At 45.3% G+C, this 21,543-nt stretch overlaps 1 protein-coding gene across 2 annotated transcripts in view; it reads right to left on the reverse strand.

Annotated features, from left to right (window-relative positions):
• The window catches only part of PPIE (peptidylprolyl isomerase E), a 201,852-nt gene that overhangs the window by 17,250 nt on the left and 163,059 nt on the right, over positions 1-21,543 (reverse strand). The window contains exon 9 of one of the 2 annotated variants that reach the window (XM_078680769.1): positions 16,718-16,882. The exons of the other annotated variant lie outside the window; for it this stretch is intronic. Coding sequence (XP_078536895.1) covers positions 16,827-16,882 — 56 coding nt within the window. The 3' untranslated portion in view covers positions 16,718-16,826. Of the gene's footprint in view, positions 1-16,717; positions 16,883-21,543 lie in introns of those variants that run through there. 2 annotated transcript variants of the gene reach the window in all.

Raw genomic sequence — 21,543 nt, forward strand, 5'->3', positions numbered from 1 at the left:
TTTGGCGTGGAGACAGGTTTCGTTGGGCCTGCAGTGCCGGAATCTAGCTTCCCTTCCTTATTTTTGGAACCGGAGGGTTTCGGAGTCGAAGCTTTCGGGTCCGGTACGGTTCTTGGCTTCGGCACCGATGTGTCTTTTGGTTCGGGTGCCGAAGGGTCTTTGGGCACCGAAGGGCGTTTAGGCTTCGGTGTCAAAGAGTCCTTCGGCGTCGAAGGATGTTTCGGTGCCAATGGAGGAGGTGGAATTGGCAAATGTGTTTTTTTCGGCGCCGAGGCACCGGAAGGTGTAGTCTTTTTCCTCGGAGCCGAGCCCTAAGGCGGGGCGTCGGAGGGTAAATTTCAGTCTCGACTGGGCCCCATGGGCAGAGTGCTGACTGCTGTCTTTGGCTTACTGTATGTTGTGCAGGGGCAGTGGTACTCACGGGCTGCCGAGACGGCATCGAGTCGTCGGAGTCCTCTCCCCCTGATATAATCTGGAGGTCAGGCAAGTCTTCCTCAGCGACAAATGGAGCCTCGTCCTCGGAGATATCTTCGAGTGGATGTTCGTCTTCGGAGACGTCCTCTCCGACGATCTCCTCCTCAAAGATGGCCTCCGGTGCTGGCGCTGATCTCCTCATCTCGTGTCGACTGGCCCTCCGATCCCGAATGGTCTTCTTCGATCGGAAGGAGGCACAGGCTGTGCAGGTCGACTCGTCGTGTTCTGGCGAGAGACAGAGGTTGCAAACCTCGTGATGGTCGCTATGAGGGAATTTTGCTCGACATACCGGGCATCTCTTGAATGGAGTTCTGTCCATGAGGCGTAGGCCGTACGGCGCCGATAGGCTCAACGGCCCGGGTCGACGCACCGGAATGTAGCTGGTGATGTCGAAAAAGTCTATTCGATGTCGAAAAAAGTTTATCTAAAGTTTCACGCTTCGAAAATGCAGAAAAAGTATTTTCTAGCCGGAGCGGAAAACTTTCATCCGAACCCAGTGGCGGAAAAAAACAATCTGAGGATGGAGTCGATGACAATGCGCAGGATTGTCCAAGGGAGGAGTCACCTATCTCGTGACTACAAAGACTTCTTCCAAGAAGACAACAACCTGCAATCATCCGAGCCCAACACCAGGTGGCGATCTATTGTTAAGTGTACAATCTGCAGCTCATTTGCCTCGAACATATGGATTTGAATCCAACAAATGTCAATATAAAAAATTTGAAGAAAACGATACTGGTATTCTTACATAAACATTCTGTATAGAATGAGAAAAAAACTGAAAAATTGTTTAAATAACTAACGGGGATCCCGGAATATCTTTGGCTACATAAAAGTTTCAATTTCAATTTAATACATTTCTAATTCCTATGTTTGCTAATTAACTATGATAAATTAAAAGTACAAAATGGCGTAAATATAATTGTTAGTTTAGAATCAAAGACGAGGTATTATTATTGTGACCTCCCTCTTGGTAAAGGCACTGAAGTATCGTACATCAGCTAAGGTATAGGTATAAATCCAGCCTTCGCTATGTTGAAACAGTCAATCTGCAGTATTTGCGAAGACAATCGAACATTATCACATATTTAAAACATAGACTTCTTATGTAAGACTTTCATGCTTAGAAGGAGCAAGCTACTATAAACATAATCCAAACAATAATCCATAGGATAAACATATTCAATCTTGCTCTTCCATGGAATATTAGTTTCTCAATGGGGATATTAGTACTAGTATAACGGCCGCCATGTTGGAGTGGTTATCTATTCATGGTGAATAGTACTCATCATAAATAGTACTCGTCATAAGACTTGTCAATAACGGGCATGGAATTAATGGTCTGAAAAGTTCTCATTTATAAAAAGTCATTAAATCTAATGTGTATAATCTAAAAAGGATTCCAATTATAGTTTAGACATCTATAGGTCTCATATTTCCATATGTTGCGTAGCATGGAATTATTTACTAAAGCCGCTCCAAGATGGTGCACAAAAACAGGACATATAAAACGGGCTGAGATAGCCTTAAAAATGTTCAGCTTCTCTTACGGTAATTTCTTTCTCATTTTTAAACACTTTTACATCTAGTGCCATTGCATGCATATGAACACCGGTTTTCAGCTTTTAATTTTGATTCCAGTCTGTTTTTAAATTTAAAAAAAACATACTCTTTCTTTGCATTGTCGAGTGCGGAGTTGGATATTCCAGTCACTCCAAGATGGCGGCAATAATGATGGCACGCATTACGTGCTTTACGCAATAATTTAATGAAGGTTTTCACTAACGCAGGCTATTTAAATGCTTGACAGCAAAAATAAATCGAATGGACCGCACAATGGGAGGACTTTCATGCTAAACACAAGTACGTTTGGAGTAAGACATGCTAGTCAAACTGACTGCATAGGGGGGCTGAGCACTTGTTAGGGCGTTTTTTTCATCACCGGACTTTAATACCTGTCCTGAACACGAGTCTGGTGGCTAATTCATTTAAATTGCTCTCTCCAATACAATATTGTGTAAGAGGCATCTCAGCACTAGACATCTGGCTCTTGTGACAGTTCTGTGTTATGTTAAGGGGCAAGCCCAACACATATTGCCATCAACCAGTGTATAATTCTGAAAGGTGCTGGTCTATTTCCTTTTTCTGTGTTTTTTCCAATATGAGGGCAACTCATCACCATTATTTGTTTTCTTTTATCTTCCAAGCTTTGTTAAAATACAGTTACCATGATATGTGTTAAGTTTTGCTATAAAAGGACAATCTCGGGAAATTTGTGGTCTGAAAAGATTCTTTTTTGATTACAGATTGCGAAAGGCCAACACTAAGAGCCTAAAAGGTATAGACAATATACGTTTGATCCTAAACTTATAGGGAGTACATTCATTACTGTAAATTCAAAAAAGCATACAAGGTATGTTTTTCATGATAGTACACTCAAACTCAACAATTGTTTTTGGTATAACATACAATTATCAATAGTTCTTTTTTGCCTAGCATATCTTATTTTACACTACTTTTCTATCATTCCTCTGCTCTTATTCTATGCTCAGATTATACAGGAAGTTGTTCTGAGAGGGAGCGACTATCTTCAAGCACTAATTCTGATGAATACAAAGAAAGGTTCTTTATATTGCATTTGGTAAGATGTTTATCTGTATTTCCAAGAGGGTGACCTTTTTCATAAGGAAAATGCTACTTACCAGTATGCATCTGTTCTTGGCATGTAGAGCTGCTGAGTTACACACTGTGCATAGATCGCTGCCTAGTGTTGGGCCCGTATGTTTACAGTTTGTTGTTGTTCCTGAAAAGTTCTTTGGAAGTCACGAGATAGGGGACTCCTCCTTTGGACCACATTGCGCATGAGCATCGGCTCCATCCTCAGATTGTTTTTCGCCATTAGAGAAATGATGGAGCTTTGCAAGAAAATGAAGGATGTCCATGTAAGCTGTATCTAATTAAGATAATACTGGAACAGACAAGGGTAGCCGGGGAGGCGTGTGTAACTCTGCAGCTCTACATGCCAAGAACAGATGCATACTGGTAAGTAGTATTTTCCGTTCGAGGCATATGAGCTGCAGATTACAAACTGTACATAGATTGTATAGCAGTACCCACTCCTAGCAGCGACCACCCCTATCTGTTGCAGTAGTTTGACATAATGTTTTGAGAACAGCCTGGCCCACATTAGCTTGTTGCTTAGTTTGCACATCTACACAGTAGTGTTTTGTGAATGTGTGGGGTGTAGACCATGTAGCTGCTCTGCAGACGTCATCTAGGGGAATGTTCCCTAAAAATGCCATTGAAGCCCCTAATTTCCTTGCAGAGTGGGCTTTAGGGGGGAACAGATAACGTACGTGTAGCTTTGTGGTAACAAATCTGTATGCATCTAATAATCCATCTAGCTATCCCAGATTTCGAAATGGGATTACCCTTATGTGGTGGTGAGAAAGACACAACAAGTTGTTTGGTCTTATGAAAGGGTTGTGATCTCTTGATGTAGTATAGCAATGTTCTTTTGACATCTAGGGTATGAAGAGCACTTTCTGCTACTGTCTGTGGCTCCGGGAAGAAAACGGGCAGTTCCACAGATTGATTGAGGTAGAAGGGAGAAATGACTTTGGGCAGGAATTTTGGATTAGTACAACCTTATTTTGATGCATTTGCAAGAAGGGTTCTTGAATGGTTAGTGCTTGTAGTTCACTAACTCTCCACAGAGAAGTAATAGCTATAAGAAACGCAACCTTCCATGTTAAAAATTGTAGTTCACATTTATGTAAGGGTTTGAAGGGAGGTCCCATTAGCCGTGTGAGAACAATGTTTAAATTCCACATAGGTGAAGGTGGTACTCTGGGAGGAATTATTCTCTTAAGGCCTTCCATAAAGGCTTTAATAGCAGGCACTCTGAACAGAGATAGATGCTGTCTGTTTTGCAGATATGCTGCTATTGCAGCAAGGTGCAATCTAATAGATGTGTAGGCTAAGTTACATCTTTGGAGGTGCAGTAAGTATCCTATGATGTGTTGAATAGACACGTCTAGAGGATTGATATTGTTGCTGTGACAATATATTACAAAGCGTTTCCACTTAGCTGCATAACATGCTCTAGTGGTTGGACATCTACCTTCTTTTATGACATTCATGCAGTCTGGAGGAAGGTTAAGATATCCAAATTCTAGTATTTCAGGAGCCAGATCGCAAGGTTGAGCTGAGCTGGGTCCGGGTGTCTGATCTCTCCACGGTTCTGTGTTAAAAGGCATGGAACAGGTATAGTTTTTGGTGTGGTACTACAGACAGTTGTAGCAGTGTGGTGTACCACGGTTGTCTGGCCCACGTTTGAGCAACTAGAATGAGGGTCAGAGAATGCTGCTGTAGTTTGCATACAACTAGTGGTATGAGTGGTAGAGGTGGAAAAGAGAACGCAAATTTGTTTAACCAGTTCATCCATATCGCATTGCCTTTGGACAGTGGGTGTGGATATCTGGCAGCAAAGCTTGGGCATTTGGCGTTTTCGTGGGTGGCAAAGAGGTCTATCTGAGATTGTCCCCACATCTGAAAGAATGGTTTAAGAACTTGCGGATGAAGTTCCCACTCGTGGATCTGTTGTGTCTGCCGACTTAACAGATCTGGTATGGTATTTTGTACCCCTGGGACATGCTGGGGTAAGAGGAATATGTTTTGAGGTATAGCCCACCTCCATATGTTTTGTGCTAGATGAGAGAGTTGCAGGGAGTGTGTTCCGCCCTGTTTCTGTGTGTAATACATGGTTGTCATGTTGTCCATGCGGACTAACACAGCTTTGTTTGATACTTGTTGTTGGAAAGCTTTCAGTGCTAGGAATATAGCTAGTAACTCCAGATGATTGATGTGGAGTAACTTTTGTTGCGGTGTCCACCTGCCTTGCATGGTGTGTTGCAGTAGGTGGGCCCCCTAACCGGAGATCGATGCATCTGTTGTCAAGATTATCTGAGGAACTGGCTCTAGGAACGGTTGCCCCTTGGAAAGGTTTTTGGTGTTCTACCACTGCAGAGAGCAATGAGTTTGACCGTCTAACAACACTAGGTCTGTTCATTGACCTTGAGCCTGGTTCCATTGACGTGATAGGCACTCTTGTAGAGGACGCATTTGAAGTCTTGCATGGGGGGGGGGGACTATGAAAATGCAAGACGCCATCATCCCTATGAGCTGCATGAACACTCGTGCTGGAAGGGAGTGTTGTGCAGAAACTTTGTGAGTTTGCATGCTGGCTATCCTTGCTGGAGTTGGATAAGCTAGCGCTGATGAGGTGTTTATTGTAGCACCGAGGTTTTGTACTTTGGATGGTTGCAGATGAGACTTGGCGTGGTTTATTGTGAACCCCAAGTTGTGGAGTAGTTGGATCGTGGTATGAGTGTGTTCTACACACTGGTTGTCTGAGCTGGCTTTTATGAGCCAGTCGTCGAGGTACGGGAAGACGTGGATGTGCTGTCTTCGTAAATGTGCTGCTGCTACTGCTAGGCACTTGGTGAATACTCTTGGTGCTGTTGTGACTCCGAAGGGAAGTACTTTGAATTGATAGTGCTGCCCGTCTATTACAAATCGGAGATACTTCCTGTGAGCTTTGTGAATGGGAATGTGGAAGTATGCGTCCTTGAGATCTAGAGTAGCAAGGAAGTCGTTTTGTAACAGGAGAGGAAGGACTTGTTGCAGTGTGACCACGTGAAAATGCTCTGACTGTATATATATATTTAGCGGTCTGAGGTCTAGAATAGGCCTTAGAGAGCCATCGTTCTTTGGGATAAGAAAGTATAGGGAGTAAACCCCCTTGTTTTGTTGGTGCAGAGGAACTCGTTCTATTGCACTTTTTCTAGCAAAGATATTACTTCTTGCTTTAACAGTGATAGATGCTCTAGTGACATTGAACGCTGTTTGGTTGGTATGTTTGGGGGGTAGATGTTAGTTCTAGACAGTAACCTGACTGAATAATTTGTCGCACCCACCTGTCTAATGTGATGTTGGTCCAGGCAGGAAGGAATTGTTGCAGTCTTCCCCCCACAGGAGTGGAATGTTGGGGGGGAAGGGGAGGAAAGTCATTGGGTAGGGGTGGAGGCAGAGCGGGAGTTGTTGGTTTTGCCTTTGCCTTTGTTGTTATTACCCCTGTAACCCCCTCTCTGGTAGCCCCTAGTGAATGTGGATTGGCTAGGGGTCTTGTAGAAGTGGAAGGGCTTTCGGAGGAGTAGCCTCTTGCGTTGCCTCTATATGATGAGCGATGTTAAGAACGTCTGGGAGCTTGCAGCTGCAAGGCTCCCATAGATTTTGCTGTGTCGGTGTCTTTTTTTTCATTTTCTCTAAACCACCGACATAAGGGCAAATAAATGTTTTTCGTCAACTGTCTGATTAAGGATGGAATTTTGTACCTCAGGTTTAAAAGCTGAAATACGTAGCCATGCATGTCTACGCAAAAGGGTACTGGTATTGATTGCCCTTGAGGCAGTGTCTGCAGCATCTAGGGCACAACAAATTGAAGTATTAGTAATATTTTTACCTTCTTGTATGAGTTCATTGGCCCTATTTTTATACTTGTCTGGTAGATGCTGCATTATGGACTCTTGTTCATCATAATGTGCCCTGTTTTATCTTGCCAACAATGCTTGGGTATTGGCAATGCGCGATATCTTAGCTGCCTGTGACACCGTGCGCTTACCAGAGTAGTCAAGGAGTTTAGATTCCTTATCTGGTGGTGAGGCCTCACCTGATGTCTGTGAAGTAGCACATTTACATGCATTGGATACTACTAAAGAATCTAATGGTGCTGGACCTCTAATGTAAACTGGGTCTGTAGGGGCAGCTTTGTATTTTTTCTCAATGCGAGGGATGAGGACCCGAGCCCTGACAGGATCTTTAAATACCTCTGTTGCGTGCTTAATGACCCCTTTAAGCATTGGCAAAATGGCAGTGGACCTTTGTGTATTATCAAAAGTGTCAAATAGGAATCTTCCTCCACAGTATCGGTGTGCAAGTTAACTCCATGGTACTGGGCAACTCTTTGGACAAGTAGGTTAAAACCTAAAGTGTCCTCTGGTGGGGAAGTCCTGGAAGGATATACATCGTCTTGGGGATGTAAGGCACATCAGGGGTGTTATAATCATCCCATGGGTTAGGTGACTGAGGGGGGCTATTGGTCCCTGCTGGGTCATGTGCACCCCCACCTGTGTCATCAGTCTGTATCTACATCATCATCTGGGTTAGTGGATGGTGTAGGCGAATGATGTGGTGTAGGAGGAGGAACAGTATGGGGAGGTGGTGGAGAGGGGACCCTTAATAGAGAGGTTGCAATGTCTCTCTTCTTTGGGGGAGGAGGAGGTGCAGGCACCTCTAGTGGTCTCTTCTTGGAGCTAAGAGCTAGTTGTCCAGTCTTAGGATCCTTTACATGAGTCTTTTGAGTAGGATCTGGTGTAAAAAGTTCTGGAGTTTTCTTCGGCACCGACTCGGTAGCTGGTCTGGAGTTTTTTGGCTTAGAAGTATGTCCTTTTGAAATGTCTTTTACCGGAACGTGTTTTTTCGGTTCCGGCTGTGTTTTTCGGCTCCGAAGCGTGAGAGTCGGGACCTTTAGGTGTTTTTTTACTCGGCTCTGAGTGCGGTTTCGGCATCGATGAGCCGGTGCCAGTCTTCGGCGCCGAGTGCTTAGGTGTCGGATCAGTGGTCTGCGTGGTTGAGGAAGATGGCTTCTTTTTCGGTGTCGGTATGGGATCGGCAACAGGAATAGGCTGACTTGAGCCCGAGCCACCTGAAGGCTTAATAGGCTTCTTTGCCGAGCCCGAAGGCAGGGCGTGGGAAGCAGTCTCTCGGTGTGCACCCTGGCTAGAAGGTGAGAGTGTGACCGAAGCCTTTTTTGAGGGTCTCGAGGAAGGGTTGGGGTCGACGGTCTTACTTACGACCCATTGAGCTGGAGTGATGTCCTCGATGTCTGAGTCTGCGGCATCAGAGGAGCTGGCACTTTCTACGGCCTGCTGGTGTTCTGGCACGTCAACACCTTCTTCGAATATGTCGTCGGGAATCGACGCTGACGAGCGAGCCATTGTTCTTCGAGCTCGTCGGTACCGAATCGTCTTTTTGGAGCAGAAAGAGGCACAAGCGGAACAGTCTTTGGCCTCGTGCATCGGTGAGAGGAAAAGATTACACACCTCATGTAGATCTGTGTGGGGAAACTTCGACTCACATTGAGGACACTTCTTGAATGGCGCCCTTTCAATGAGCCAGAGAGTAAGGCCTCGGTAGGCCCGAAGGCAGTCGTCAACTACCGGAATTGAAGACTTCGAAGTGGTGAAGAATCGCGTTGATGTGGAGCGGGATCAAAACAATACCGTCGAACTGGGTGAGGATTGCGCGCCGAAGGAAATTCAGTTCCAAACCGGAGCGCAGGAAACACATCTGAGCCCGATGGCGGAAAAAAACAATCTGAGGATGGAGCTGATGCCCATGCGCAATGTGGACCAAAGGAGGAGTCACCTATTTCGTGACTTCCAAAGAACTTTTCAGGACAACAACAAACTGCAAACATACGGGCTCAACACTAGGTGGCGATCTATGCACAGTGTGTAATCTGCAGCTCATATGCCTCGAACATACATGTACTCAGAATATATTTTGATATATGTCTAGCAGATTGCCATTTTCTTGCGCAAACCATAAAATTGGACTTCTTAAAAATGATTGCCCCTTTGTCTGCCTATTAAAGAAGGAACTCTGAAATGTTATTAACTTACGAATAACCCCTCACTCAAAAAGCTCCTCATGATAATCATTAAATTATATGGAACTTAGAAGCTTTTTTCAGCAGGTTTAAATGAAATGGTGTGTGTCTTTCAAACTATTTGATTGTCCATATAACATGGAAGTTTATGGATTCTATATATTTGCTTAAAGAGAGCAATGTACACAGTAGTTTTTATATTGATTTTAGCTTAATCACATTGTGTTTTTTGTGTGGTGTTATCAGAACAATTGTATGTATATTGTTTTAACTGTAAATATTATTGTAAATAGAATGTATGTTATGTACACTTATTTGGAACCCTGCAGAAGTCCTTAGGGACGAAACAAGTTGGCTACTTAAGAAGCCTTAAGAAGAAATTAAATAAAGAAAACTGAAACAAGACCTGCTGAATGGACTTGAAACTTCTTTTCACTTAATATTATATTTGATGGACATTGGTTGGAGTGCTGGATCATAGTGTTTTACCTTTTCTACTGTACTAATAATCTTGAATGTCTGCATCAGTACATCTTATTGTATTGTAATTGCATTTATATAGCGCTTACTACCCATGATGAAGCGTCGAAGCGCTTTTTCGGCGAGTAGCACGCTACTCCGGGACCCATAGGGGATTAGTGTTGAATTTGTATAGTGAAACATGCAAGTACATTTTAAGTGGTGGATAGGTTAGTCAGTTATTTGGAATTGGAATGATAGCAGGAGGATAGAGGAGGAAAAAGGTTTGTATTTATATAGCGCTAGTTACCCCTGATTGGGTGTTGACGCACGCTATTCAGTAAGCTCATAAAGGATTAGTGGTGAATTAATATGGTGAAATATAAAGTAATTTCAGTGGCAGATATTATTCAGTTATTTGGAGTGAGAAGGATAGCGGAGGGATAAAAGGGGAAGAAAGCTTTGTATTCATATAGCACTTGTTACCCCTAATGGGTGTTGAAGCGCTTTTCTGGCGAGTAGCAGGCCACTCTGGAACCCATAAAGGATTAGTGTTGAAAATTAGTATAGTAAAATATGAAGTAATTTGAGTAGTAGATATGTTATTCAGTTATTTGGGTAGTGAAGGGTAGGTGGCAGGATAGAAGAGGGAAAGAGGTTTGTATTTATATAGCACTTGCTACCCTTGATGGGGTTTTCAAGCGCAAGTAGCACGATACTCTGGAACCCATCAGGATTAGTGTTGAATTAGTATGGTGATTGCAAAAACAACAAGTGATGGACTGAATGTGGATCAATGTCACACACTCCCCCAGTCAAAAGATCTGGGCCCAAATCCATCGTTTTTTTGCACTCCACACCACCCTGGGTTAGACAATGGCGATATGCAAATCAGCTCTGACCCTGTTGCCCCATGGGAACAGTCCAGTCCGAACTACAAAAGCCATGTCCTTCCCAGAACGGAATCAAGCATCCGAGGCCCGGACCGGTTTCGAGGTAACACCTCTCTTCAGCCCGGCTAGCTTGACTCCAAGTGGTGTGGAGTGCCTGGGACCCACGTCTGGGCATCCCCAGCGCACTTAGGGCGGCAATTGCAAAAACAACAAGTGATGGACTGAATGTGGATCAATGTCACACACTCCCCCAGTCAAAAGATCTGGGCCCAAATCCATCGTTTTTTTGCACTCCACACCACCCTGGGTTAGACAATGGCGATATGCAAATCAGCTCTGACCCTGTTGCCCCATGGGAACAGTCCAGTCCGAACTACAAAAGCCATGTCCTTCCCAGAACGGAATCAAGCATCCGAGGACCGGACCGGTTTCGAGGTAACACCTCTCTTCAGCCCGGCTAGCTTGACTCCAAGTGGTGTGGAGTGCCTGGGACCCACGTCTGGGCATCCCCAGCGCACTTAGGGCGGCAATTGCAAAAACAACAAGTGATGGACTGAATGTGGATCAATGTCACACACTCCCCCAGTCAAAAGATCTGGGCCCAAATCCATCGTTTTTTTGCACTCCACACCACCCTGGGTTAGACAATGGCGATATGCAAATCAGCTCTGACCCTGTTGCCCCATGGGAACAGTCCAGTCCGAACTACAAAAGCCATGTCCTTCCCAGAACGGAATCAAGCATCCGAGGACCGGACCGGTTTCGAGGTAACACCTCTCTTCAGCCCGGCTAGCTTGACTCCAAGTGGTGTGGAGTGCCTGGGACCCACGTCTGGGCATCCCCAGCGCACTTAGGGCGGCAATTGCAAAAACAACAAGTGATGGACTGAATGTGGATCAATGTCACACACTCCCCCAGTCAAAAGATCTGGGCCCAAATCCATCGTTTTTTTGCACTCCACACCACCCTGGGTTAGACAATGGCGATATGCAAATCAGCTCTGACCCTGTTGCCCCATGGGAACAGTCCAGTCCGAACTACAAAAGCCATGTCCTTCCCAGAACGGAATCAAGCATCCGAGGACCGGACCGGTTTCGAGGTAACACCTCTCTTCAGCCCGGCTAGCTTGACTCCAAGTGGTGTGGAGTGCCTGGGACCCACGTCTGGGCATCCCCAGCGCACTTAGGGCGGCAATTGCAAAAACAACAAGTGATGGACTGAATGTGGATCAATGTCACACACTCCCCCAGTCAAAAGATCTGGGCCCAAATCCATCGTTTTTTTGCACTCCACACCACCCTGGGTTAGACAATGGCGATATGCAAATCAGCTCTGACCCTGTTGCCCCATGGGAACAGTCCAGTCCGAACTACAAAAGCCATGTCCTTCCCAGAACGGAATCAAGCATCCGAGGACCGGACCGGTTTCGAGGTAACACCTCTCTTCAGCCCGGCTAGCTTGACTCCAAGTGGTGTGGAGTGCCTGGGACCCACGTCTGGGCATCCCCAGCGCACTTAGGGCGGCAATTGCAAAAACAACAAGTGATGGACTGAATGTGGATCAATGTCACACACTCCCCCAGTCAAAAGATCTGGGCCCAAATCCATCGTTTTTTTGCACTCCACACCACCCTGGGTTAGACAATGGCGATATGCAAATCAGCTCTGACCCTGTTGCCCCATGGGAACAGTCCAGTCCGAACTACAAAAGCCATGTCCTTCCCAGAACGGAATCAAGCATCCGAGGACCGGACCGGTTTCGAGGTAACACCTCTCTTCAGCCCGGCTAGCTTGACTCCAAGTGGTGTGGAGTGCCTGGGACCCACGTCTGGGCATCCCCAGCGCACTTAGGGCGGCAATTGCAAAAACAACAAGTGATGGACTGAATGTGGATCAATGTCACACACTCCCCCAGTCAAAAGATCTGGGCCCAAATCCATCGTTTTTTTGCACTCCACACCACCCTGGGTTAGACAATGGCGATATGCAAATCAGCTCTGACCCTGTTGCCCCATGGGAACAGTCCAGTCCGAACTACAAAAGCCATGTCCTTCCCAGAACGGAATCAAGCATCCGAGGACCGGACCGGTTTCGAGGTAACACCTCTCTTCAGCCCGGCTAGCTTGACTCCAAGTGGTGTGGAGTGCCTGGGACCCACGTCTGGGCATCCCCAGCGCACTTAGGGCGGCAATTGCAAAAACAACAAGTGATGGACTGAATGTGGATCAATGTCACACACTCCCCCAGTCAAAAGATCTGGGCCCAAATCCATCGTTTTTTTGCACTCCACACCACCCTGGGTTAGACAATGGCGATATGCAAATCAGCTCTGACCCTGTTGCCCCATGGGAACAGTCCAGTCCGAACTACAAAAGCCATGTCCTTCCCAGAACGGAATCAAGCATCCGAGGACCGGACCGGTTTCGAGGTAACACCTCTCTTCAGCCCGGCTAGCTTGACTCCAAGTGGTGTGGAGTGCCTGGGACCCACGTCTGGGCATCCCCAGCGCACTTAGGGCGGCAATTGCAAAAACAACAAGTGATGGACTGAATGTGGATCAATGTCACACACTCCCCCAGTCAAAAGATCTGGGCCCAAATCCATCGTTTTTTTGCACTCCACACCACCCTGGGTTAGACAATGGCGATATGCAAATCAGCTCTGACCCTGTTGCCCCATGGGAACAGTCCAGTCCGAACTACAAAAGCCATGTCCTTCCCAGAACGGAATCAAGCATCCGAGGACCGGACCGGATTCGAGGTAACACCTCTCTTCAGCCCGGCTAGCTTGACTCCAAGTGGTGTGGGCCCAGATCTTTTGACTGGGGGAGTGTGTGACATTGATCCACATTCAGTCCATCACTTGTTGTTTTTGCAATTGCCGCCCTAAGTGCGCTGGGGATGCCCAGACGTGGGTCCCAGGCACTCCGGTCCTCGGATGCTTGATTCCGTTCTGGGAAGGACATGGCTTTTGTAGTTCGGACTGGACTGTTCCCATGGGGCAACAGGGTCAGAGCTGATTTGCATATCGCCATTGTCTAACCCAGGGTGGTGTGGAGTGCAAAAAAACGATGGATTTGGGCCCAGATCTTTTGACTGGGGGAGTGTGTGACATTGATCCACATTCAGTCCATCACTTGTTGTTTTTGCGAATTAGTATGGTGAAACATGAAAGTAATTTTAGTGGTGGATATTTTAGTCAGTTATTTGGATTGAGAAGGGTTGGGAAGGGTAGAAAAGAAGGAAGAGTTTAGAAAGGTTTGTTTTATGGGATCGGTATAGTAAAAGAGGTGTCAGTTGATGCAAGGAGGGGTAGAGTAGGAGAGAGTCTTGAAAGGGTTATTTTGGGCATCATAGTAGTGGTATGGAGTTTGGGATAAACGAGAGAGTGGATATAGAGGATATATTGATAGAGGTATATGATGAGAGATACTGTAGTGCATTGATTGATTGTCGTTTTTTAATAGCTCTTGATTTGCAGTCACCCCTTCCAGTTCCACTGCGTAGATCGGGTGCTATTAAACCCCTCTCCCATGAATTAATACATAGAATTCTGTAATCCCTGTATAAATGCCAGTCAATCATTTCTTTATAATCAGCAACTTGTGATGTACCAAGTCACCAATTATAAAGAAACAAGGTCGGCACTTGACTATTATAAGGGTATTACAGTCATGTTCTTATGTCACAAGGCCTTCTGTCAGAGCCAAAACAACAAGGCGATGGATGGAATGCTTGAATTAATTTCAGTCACTGTCAAATCAGTCGGGCCACATCCCACTCCATCGTTTTTCACCCAACATGCCACCTCTGTTTGGACCCAGCCATATGCAAATCAGTCTTGATCCTATTCCTCATGGAAAAGTCCATCCCCCAATTGTCAGACCAGGTCCTCCCAGAACACAAGCAACCCAGGACCGGTTTCGCCCTAGTTATATGCTCTTCAGCCGGATATAGCTTGGTTTCAGTGGCATAGTGGGCTCAGGGCCACATATGGGTATACATGGCGCAACTTGTTGTTTAGGTCTCGCTGAGCCAGCGCATGCGCTGTTCTGCGAAACATTTAGTAAGCGGCTTTTGAAAGTGCCACCACAGGCTTTTGGTGGCCTCAAGCTTGCGGGCATGCGAGCGTGCACGCGCGCAGCCGCCATTCGATTGCGATCACTTTCACTTTCGCAGCCAATGCTTGTTGTTACTTTCTCCTACTTTTGTCTCTCCAGCTCTCTCCTTTCTCTGTCTGCGTTCATTAACTCCTTTCTGCTTTCCCTTGCTCTGTTATCGTCTATACCTGGCTTTCCTATTCTTTCCAACACTCCTACCTCTACCATGTTTCTTTCATTCTCTCTGTTGCATTTGCTTATTCTCTCTACTTTGTCCGCCCCTTGCCTTTTCTATGTTCTCTCACTATCTCTATGTTTCTGTCTTTCACTGTCTCCTCATGTCTCTGCCTTCCTGATCCTATCTGTCCAATTGACGCTGTCTCCCACTTTCTTCCCCTTTCTTCTTTCCTCCCAAGACTTCTGCTGCCTGCTCCCTCTTTCCCTCGTGCCCCCTTCTCCCACCCACAGCCCCTCTTCTCCCACTCGGCGCACAGTCTGCTTGCAGCCTCCTGAGCAGACCTCACAAGGCCTAGGACGAATGAATCACGCATTGTTTCCAGTATATTTTAATACTTTAAACAGTCAGTTATTTCCTTCCTCACCGTCAACACTTCGCTGACCCAACAGTTTCATCCTTCATCTGAGACTATATATAGAGCGCATATGGTAGCGATCAATGTTCTCTCTGCACCTTAGCACCTCCCTGGCGTTCTCTCTCACGTGTTCGTAGCTCTGAGCCGATTGCCCAATCGCATCTCCTTACCTGCTCACCCCCATCACTTGTGCCAAGCACTTTTCCTCCATCCAGGAGTCCTCATGTTTTTATCTGCCTTCTTTCCTCCCGTCTCTTCCACTTTCTGCCCCTCATTTCTTCCTTTCCCTACATTTTCAACCCCACATGTGTGCTTTTATTTTCTTTCCACCTACTTTCTTCCCGACCTCAGCTCCTCCTTTGCTAACTCGATAAATAAATAGTTTTTCTCGCATGCTTCCCATTCCCTCCTTTCTTTCTGTGGTTTCCCATTTTTCCTGTTTCTTATTTTAATTTTCTGACATTCTGTCTGCCCTTTAACCTTGTTTTCTGTTTCCGATTCTTCGCCCTTTTGTCTCCGACTTCTATTCTCATTCTCTCTCAGTCTCCTGTTCTTGTTTTCTCCCTGTATTCTATGTTCATTTTCTCGGTTATGTTGTGATTTTCTCTATCTCGTGTTGTCATGTTCTCCCCACTTCTATTAGCATAAATGAGATTTCAGTTTTTGTTTGTAGATTTTGGCTAAAAGTCTCACAAGGGCAAGATGTATTGAATTCTAGAAAGGAGAGGGTTGGAGCTTATCCCCAGTTGGCAATAGTGTTCCTATTCTAGTGCATCGCACTGCAGTGCTCACAAGAGAAAGCGTGGTGCAGTGATTCTGTTTTAGGCAAGCCAGTGTTCCATCGTTCTGGAATTGCAACCACCTATTCCCAGGCAAGTGGAGCTGTTGGAATTTTGCAAACTAAGCTTTTTCTGTGTCAAGCTTTAGTTGGAGCTTAGAGAAAATAGGCAGGAGCGGTGTTTTCAGGACCATTGAGAGCATCATTCAGACAAATCGTGTTCGGCTGGACCACCTTTAAAAATCCATGAGGCAGTTTAAGACTTTCCTCCTTTTGAAAGTATGATCCAAATTGACGTGGGATTGAGATATCCTGGGTTCTGGCTCCTGAGTAATCTCAGCTGGAGGAATTGAAGAGAGTTGATGACCGTGCATCACTCTGTGGACCTCTGCAAGAGATGATGGCCAAGCGCATCAGTAGAAATATAGTCTGGCTTGATGAGACCAGTTGGCCAGGAAGGAGGCAAACCATTGGAGGGCATGTACTCTTACACCACAGGCCATTGAGTGACATTGGAGGAGCATAGTATGGTCAGCTTTATTGTTATCTATCAAGAGATAAAGTAAGATGAAGTGCATAGGTGACCGTGACCTAGTGAGCAGAGCAGTTTTTCTATTACATTAATCAGAGCAGTCTCTGTTCTCTGTCGAGGGTGAAATGCTGATTGGAAGTCACTGGAGGAGTTCTGTTTAAGGTGGGCATTTATCACACATGGTATCACCTTCATGGCACAGCAGACCCAGGAGACTGGCACATAGTCGGCAAACATCTCAGGGTCTATATATGGAGTCTGGACTGGATCAGCGGATTCCAGAGTCACTGTCTGATGGATTCAAGGATACATCCAGTGGAAACACTAGGAGGGGAGAGCAAAGAGAATGTTTACTACCATGACATAGTTCTCTAAGGTCTCACACAGTACTACGATTCACTAAATTCATACCTTCTTTATATAGCTAATTCTCCAGGGGATCCATATAATTCCCCAGATATATGCACTGTCACCTACAGTTCATATAAATCCCCCGTAATAGAGGATTTATAATACTAATGAAGCCCCATATGAGGTACGTATGTAAATTGATTTCCTTCATCCTTCTTGTGGTGCTCACAGCACAGCCTAATTCTTATCTCTTGTTCGAGGTTGTAATGGGTGGATCAACTTAGTTAATAAAAAAATCCAGTAGGTTCCTTGTACCCCGTATTTAAGGTTGTGGTTGATTGTGAGTGGGCGTTGGCCTGTATGATAGGTTTGGCAGACTACAGAGTTCATTGTCCCTGCAAAAATTAAGTTCACTGGATAGTCTATTAGTATATCATAGTAGAGATCATCATCCAATACATGTAGAACAACAGATAGGTTCTAAACCCATCTTAACATTACTATCGAAATTAGGAAACAGCTACCATCAATATTAAAGACCAAACCTCATATTTTCCGAGTTCCCACCTATCAGAGATTCTTACATTCAGAGACACAGCAAACTGAGTTTACCCAAGTGCCCTCTTATCCAATAAACCTTTTTTTTTTTTTTTTAAAGGAATGCCTAAGCGCTATTGGAGCGCATTTGGTTTGAGATTAAGAATAGCTTACTTTTCTCAGCTCCCCTAGTCAATAAACAAGTATCCAACATGGGATAGAAGTGGGTATCTCTAAAAAACCTAGCTGACCGTGCAGCTATTTTAACATATTGGTATGACGCAATATATGGCGAGGGAGACGACATGTGCGCCTAACAGCTATATTGTCATATGCCTCCATTAGTTTAACAATAAACCCCATTTAAACTTCAATGTGGCGAATTGCACACACAATATACAGTGCACACCTCATGTTGCCATATGGGTAGGGCATAATATCTACGATATGTCCCAAGCTGTTCAAAATCACAAACAATATCTCCCTACATTCTCACCTTTTTCATTCAGGAACGGTGTGGTTGCCTTGGTCTGAAATTTCAATTAGGTCCGCAAACTACTGTTGGAGGTCCTTAAATACTTCGCATGTGTGTGTTGCCTGCATGCGTATAGACCGCGCTCTAGACCAGTTACTCGCGTTTGTTGAGTTCCGCCATGTTTAGCAGCATCACAATGCAGGGGGTGCAATTAGATGTAATTCTTCAATTTGTTATCGCCCATACATGTTTATCCGAAACCTAACCATCCATCTATGGTGCTAATATCTTATCATAGATGGAACTAGAATGTGAATAATAAATTATAAAAATGATTTCATGTGCCCATGTATAAATTGTTATAAGAACTGCCTGATAACATGGGCGCCATCTTGGAGTGTATTATGTACAGCCATTACCATGGGCTGTATCACATAGCAGACTTCTTACTTCGGTGTCTAACAAAATAAACCCAGGGCTATTGTCTTAACTTTAATGACTCCTTACCGGTTTTCTTAACATGATGGGACCTATATTGATCACTAAGACAACTACGATGACACCTATCTAAGCCAGTAAGTATTCCTTAATCTACTTTGTTGTTTGACCCATCTACCAATCTGAAGGTCATGGGGCCTGAAGTATCTTGTAAAGGGACTGTCTTGCCAATGATGTTATCTAATACATTTCTCCCAGTCTTCTCTGGTATTTAATCCTTTTTAAACTGTGTTCAGTTTGGAGATAAACCACTGTTCTCTATGTTTTCTTTTTAATTCTAGATAACCTCCTCTCCTACTGCTTGTTATTTTTTCAAAGATAAAGCACAGCAAATCCGTGGGGCAGTGCTGTTTTATCATGTAGTTTTCAACAAGGGGAGCATTACTCTTGAGGGTTTTAATGGCTGATTTGTGTTCTTGTATACGTACCCGGAATTCCCGACCAGTTGCCCCAACATACCCCAATCCGCATGGGCATAATAGGAGGCACACTACTACTGCAATTGTTGAGGGTGTTTGTAGTAAGCCTGACCACGTGATATTCAATAGTTTTGCTCACTGGACATTGGTCACAAATGCTGCAATTGCCACATTTATTGTTACCTACAGCCTTGATCATGTTTAGGTTTGCCTGTGCGTCTGGTTTCTCCTCTCACTGTACGTTAGGACCAGAGAGTTTCTTAAATTCCTTTTCTGCCGAAAATCGAAAAATACCCTCCCAAGTTGTAACTCCATTATCGTTGAGTATTTTCCAGTTCCTGTTAATGATGTTTTTTATGCGTTTACTAATCCCGGACAATTGAATAACAAAGACAATTCTATCTGGGTTTTTTTTCATCCTGAGCTGATTTGTTAAACATGCTGTCCTTGTTGTGGAAATCGGGCCATCTTAAAAGAATGGTTAATCAGTTTTTTGGGGTAGCCCCTTGTAGGAAGTTGGCTTTGTACATACTATACCAAAGTGAGGTACAGTGTGCACTGAGTCCAGTGGATCCCCAAAGGTAGGTGTAGGAAGCTGGCTCTGTATATACTATTCCAAAGTGAGGTGTAGTGTCCACAGAGTCCAGTGGAACCCAAAAGGTAGGCAGAGGTAAAGTAGTTAGCACCTCACTCTCTATTTGTGGTTGTATGGTCGATCAGTAAGGCTTTATCAGAGGACAGTGTTAAGCATTTGTTGTACACACTCAGTTAGCAAATGAATTCACACACTCAAAGACTGAACTTCAGACCAATTGTTTTTGTATATAAATATTCCTATAGGTATTTTATTTCCTAGAACTAAGCAAGACTGGCACAGGTAAGTGATTAATACTTGGCAGTAAATATACAGGTGTAACACAGTTTGTATCGTAATTGTATATGCACTTTGTTTTGATTTGCAGTACTGAGACATGCAAAGCTTTCAAATGGGCTTTTTAGTAAAATTACCAGTACATTATTTTCAGATTACTTTTCTTACACAGTGTAGTACACCTGGATACTACATTGGGACATTTCATGTAAACAGGTAAGTAAAAGCGTTTTAATTATTTAGTTACAGTTTTAAAGGATTTCTTTCTTACACAGTGTAGTACACCTGGATACTACATTGGGACATTTCATGTAAACAGGTAAGTAAAAGCGTTTTAATTATTTAGTTACAGTTTTAAAGGATTTCTTAGATTTTCCAACTCCACACTTTGAAACTTTCATAGAAAAACAGTCAATGTTATCCTATGGAGGACAATAGTGTTATCGGTTCAAAGGTAAGTACTTTGTTGTGGGAGTTGGTATTCGGAGGTTAGACTCAGGGGTCCCCTCCGCCCCGGGTCAAGGATGCACTCTTGTTACACCCTCAGCGGCACTAGGGCGGCCGGGTGCAGAGTGCTGAGGCCCAATGTTATCCAAGGGGGGATAGGGGGCCTCCGGTTGGTGGCTCCTGACGAGCAGGACACTGGGTTGTGGAAGAAAAGCTCCTGGACTTAAGCTCAGGGCAAATTGGGGTTTAGGCCAGCACAAAAAATGCACCCTCAGCGGCACTGGGGCGGCTATGGTGTAGAGTGCTGTTTTGGTGTTGGGTGCCCTGTAGCTTTCAATGGGGAGTCTGGGGGTTTGCTAACACACTGCAGGTTAGGGGACGAAGGTCTTCTGAGTGCGACCACCACTTGGAGAGGTAAGTTGAGATGTTGGGGCTTGGTTATGCACAGTCGGTTGGGCCACCCAAGGCCGCAGGGCGTCGAGTGCAGGGGTGCCCTTTAAGATCGGATCTTCTTACTAGCCCCTGGACGCGGTTGGTTGGACCTTTCAATTTGAGGCTGCAGGCGTCAGCTGGAGGCTTGAGGCAGGTCAGGGGGTCACCGGATCTCGGGTCAGGATCGCCAGGGAGACCTCCTCTTGGTGTTGGGCCACTCAAACTTGGGCCGTGGGCGTTGGATGCAGAGTGGTGCAAACCTGCAGAGCCTTGCGGAGCTGGAGTCTATTGTTAAACAAATCCTGTGTTCACAGGAGACAGAGTCTTTGGGATGGAAGACCGGCATGTCCTCCGGGTTTCTCGAGGTTGCTGGCTGCAGGACACACCAGGATATCGCTGGAGCAGGTTCGAGGTGGGGACAGGCCCGTAGGGCTGTGGCCAAGTCAGTGGGCGTCCTCCTCTTTTTAGCTTCGGCATGGCTCTTCGGTCCTTCTTCTTTTCTTCTTCTGGTTTCTTGTCTGAGTTCTAAGTTCAGGGCTGCCCCCTAAATACTGTATTTAGTGGACTTTTTAGGGGTCTCGAGGTCAGGACCCAATGGGCTACTGACCTTAGGGTGACTACACCCTTGGTGGGCTCACCCCACGTGGAGGAGTGAACACAATCCCTAATCCTGATTGGGTAGTGCCTGCCATCTGCAAGATGACGGGCACTGAAGACTGGGCTTCCCCCCGCCTCCCCACATTAGAGGTGGGGTTGGCAGAGGTGGGCACACCTTCTGGGCTGGCTAATTTTTCCCGCCTGTCTTCCTGTCGAAAAGGAGGGGAGACAGGAAGGGGGCCTGCTCCTAATAGCAGGAGAGGCTCGGGGTGGCATTACAAAGGCTTTGAAGCTCTCCTGCCACAGATGGCTCTTCCTGGCCTGGGGGAGGTGTGACCACCTCCTCCCAGGGAAGGCT

This window comes from Lissotriton helveticus, chromosome 3_1, assembly GCF_964261635.1.
Source record: "Lissotriton helveticus chromosome 3_1, aLisHel1.1, whole genome shotgun sequence".
NCBI classification, from domain to species: domain Eukaryota; kingdom Metazoa; phylum Chordata; class Amphibia; order Caudata; family Salamandridae; genus Lissotriton; species Lissotriton helveticus.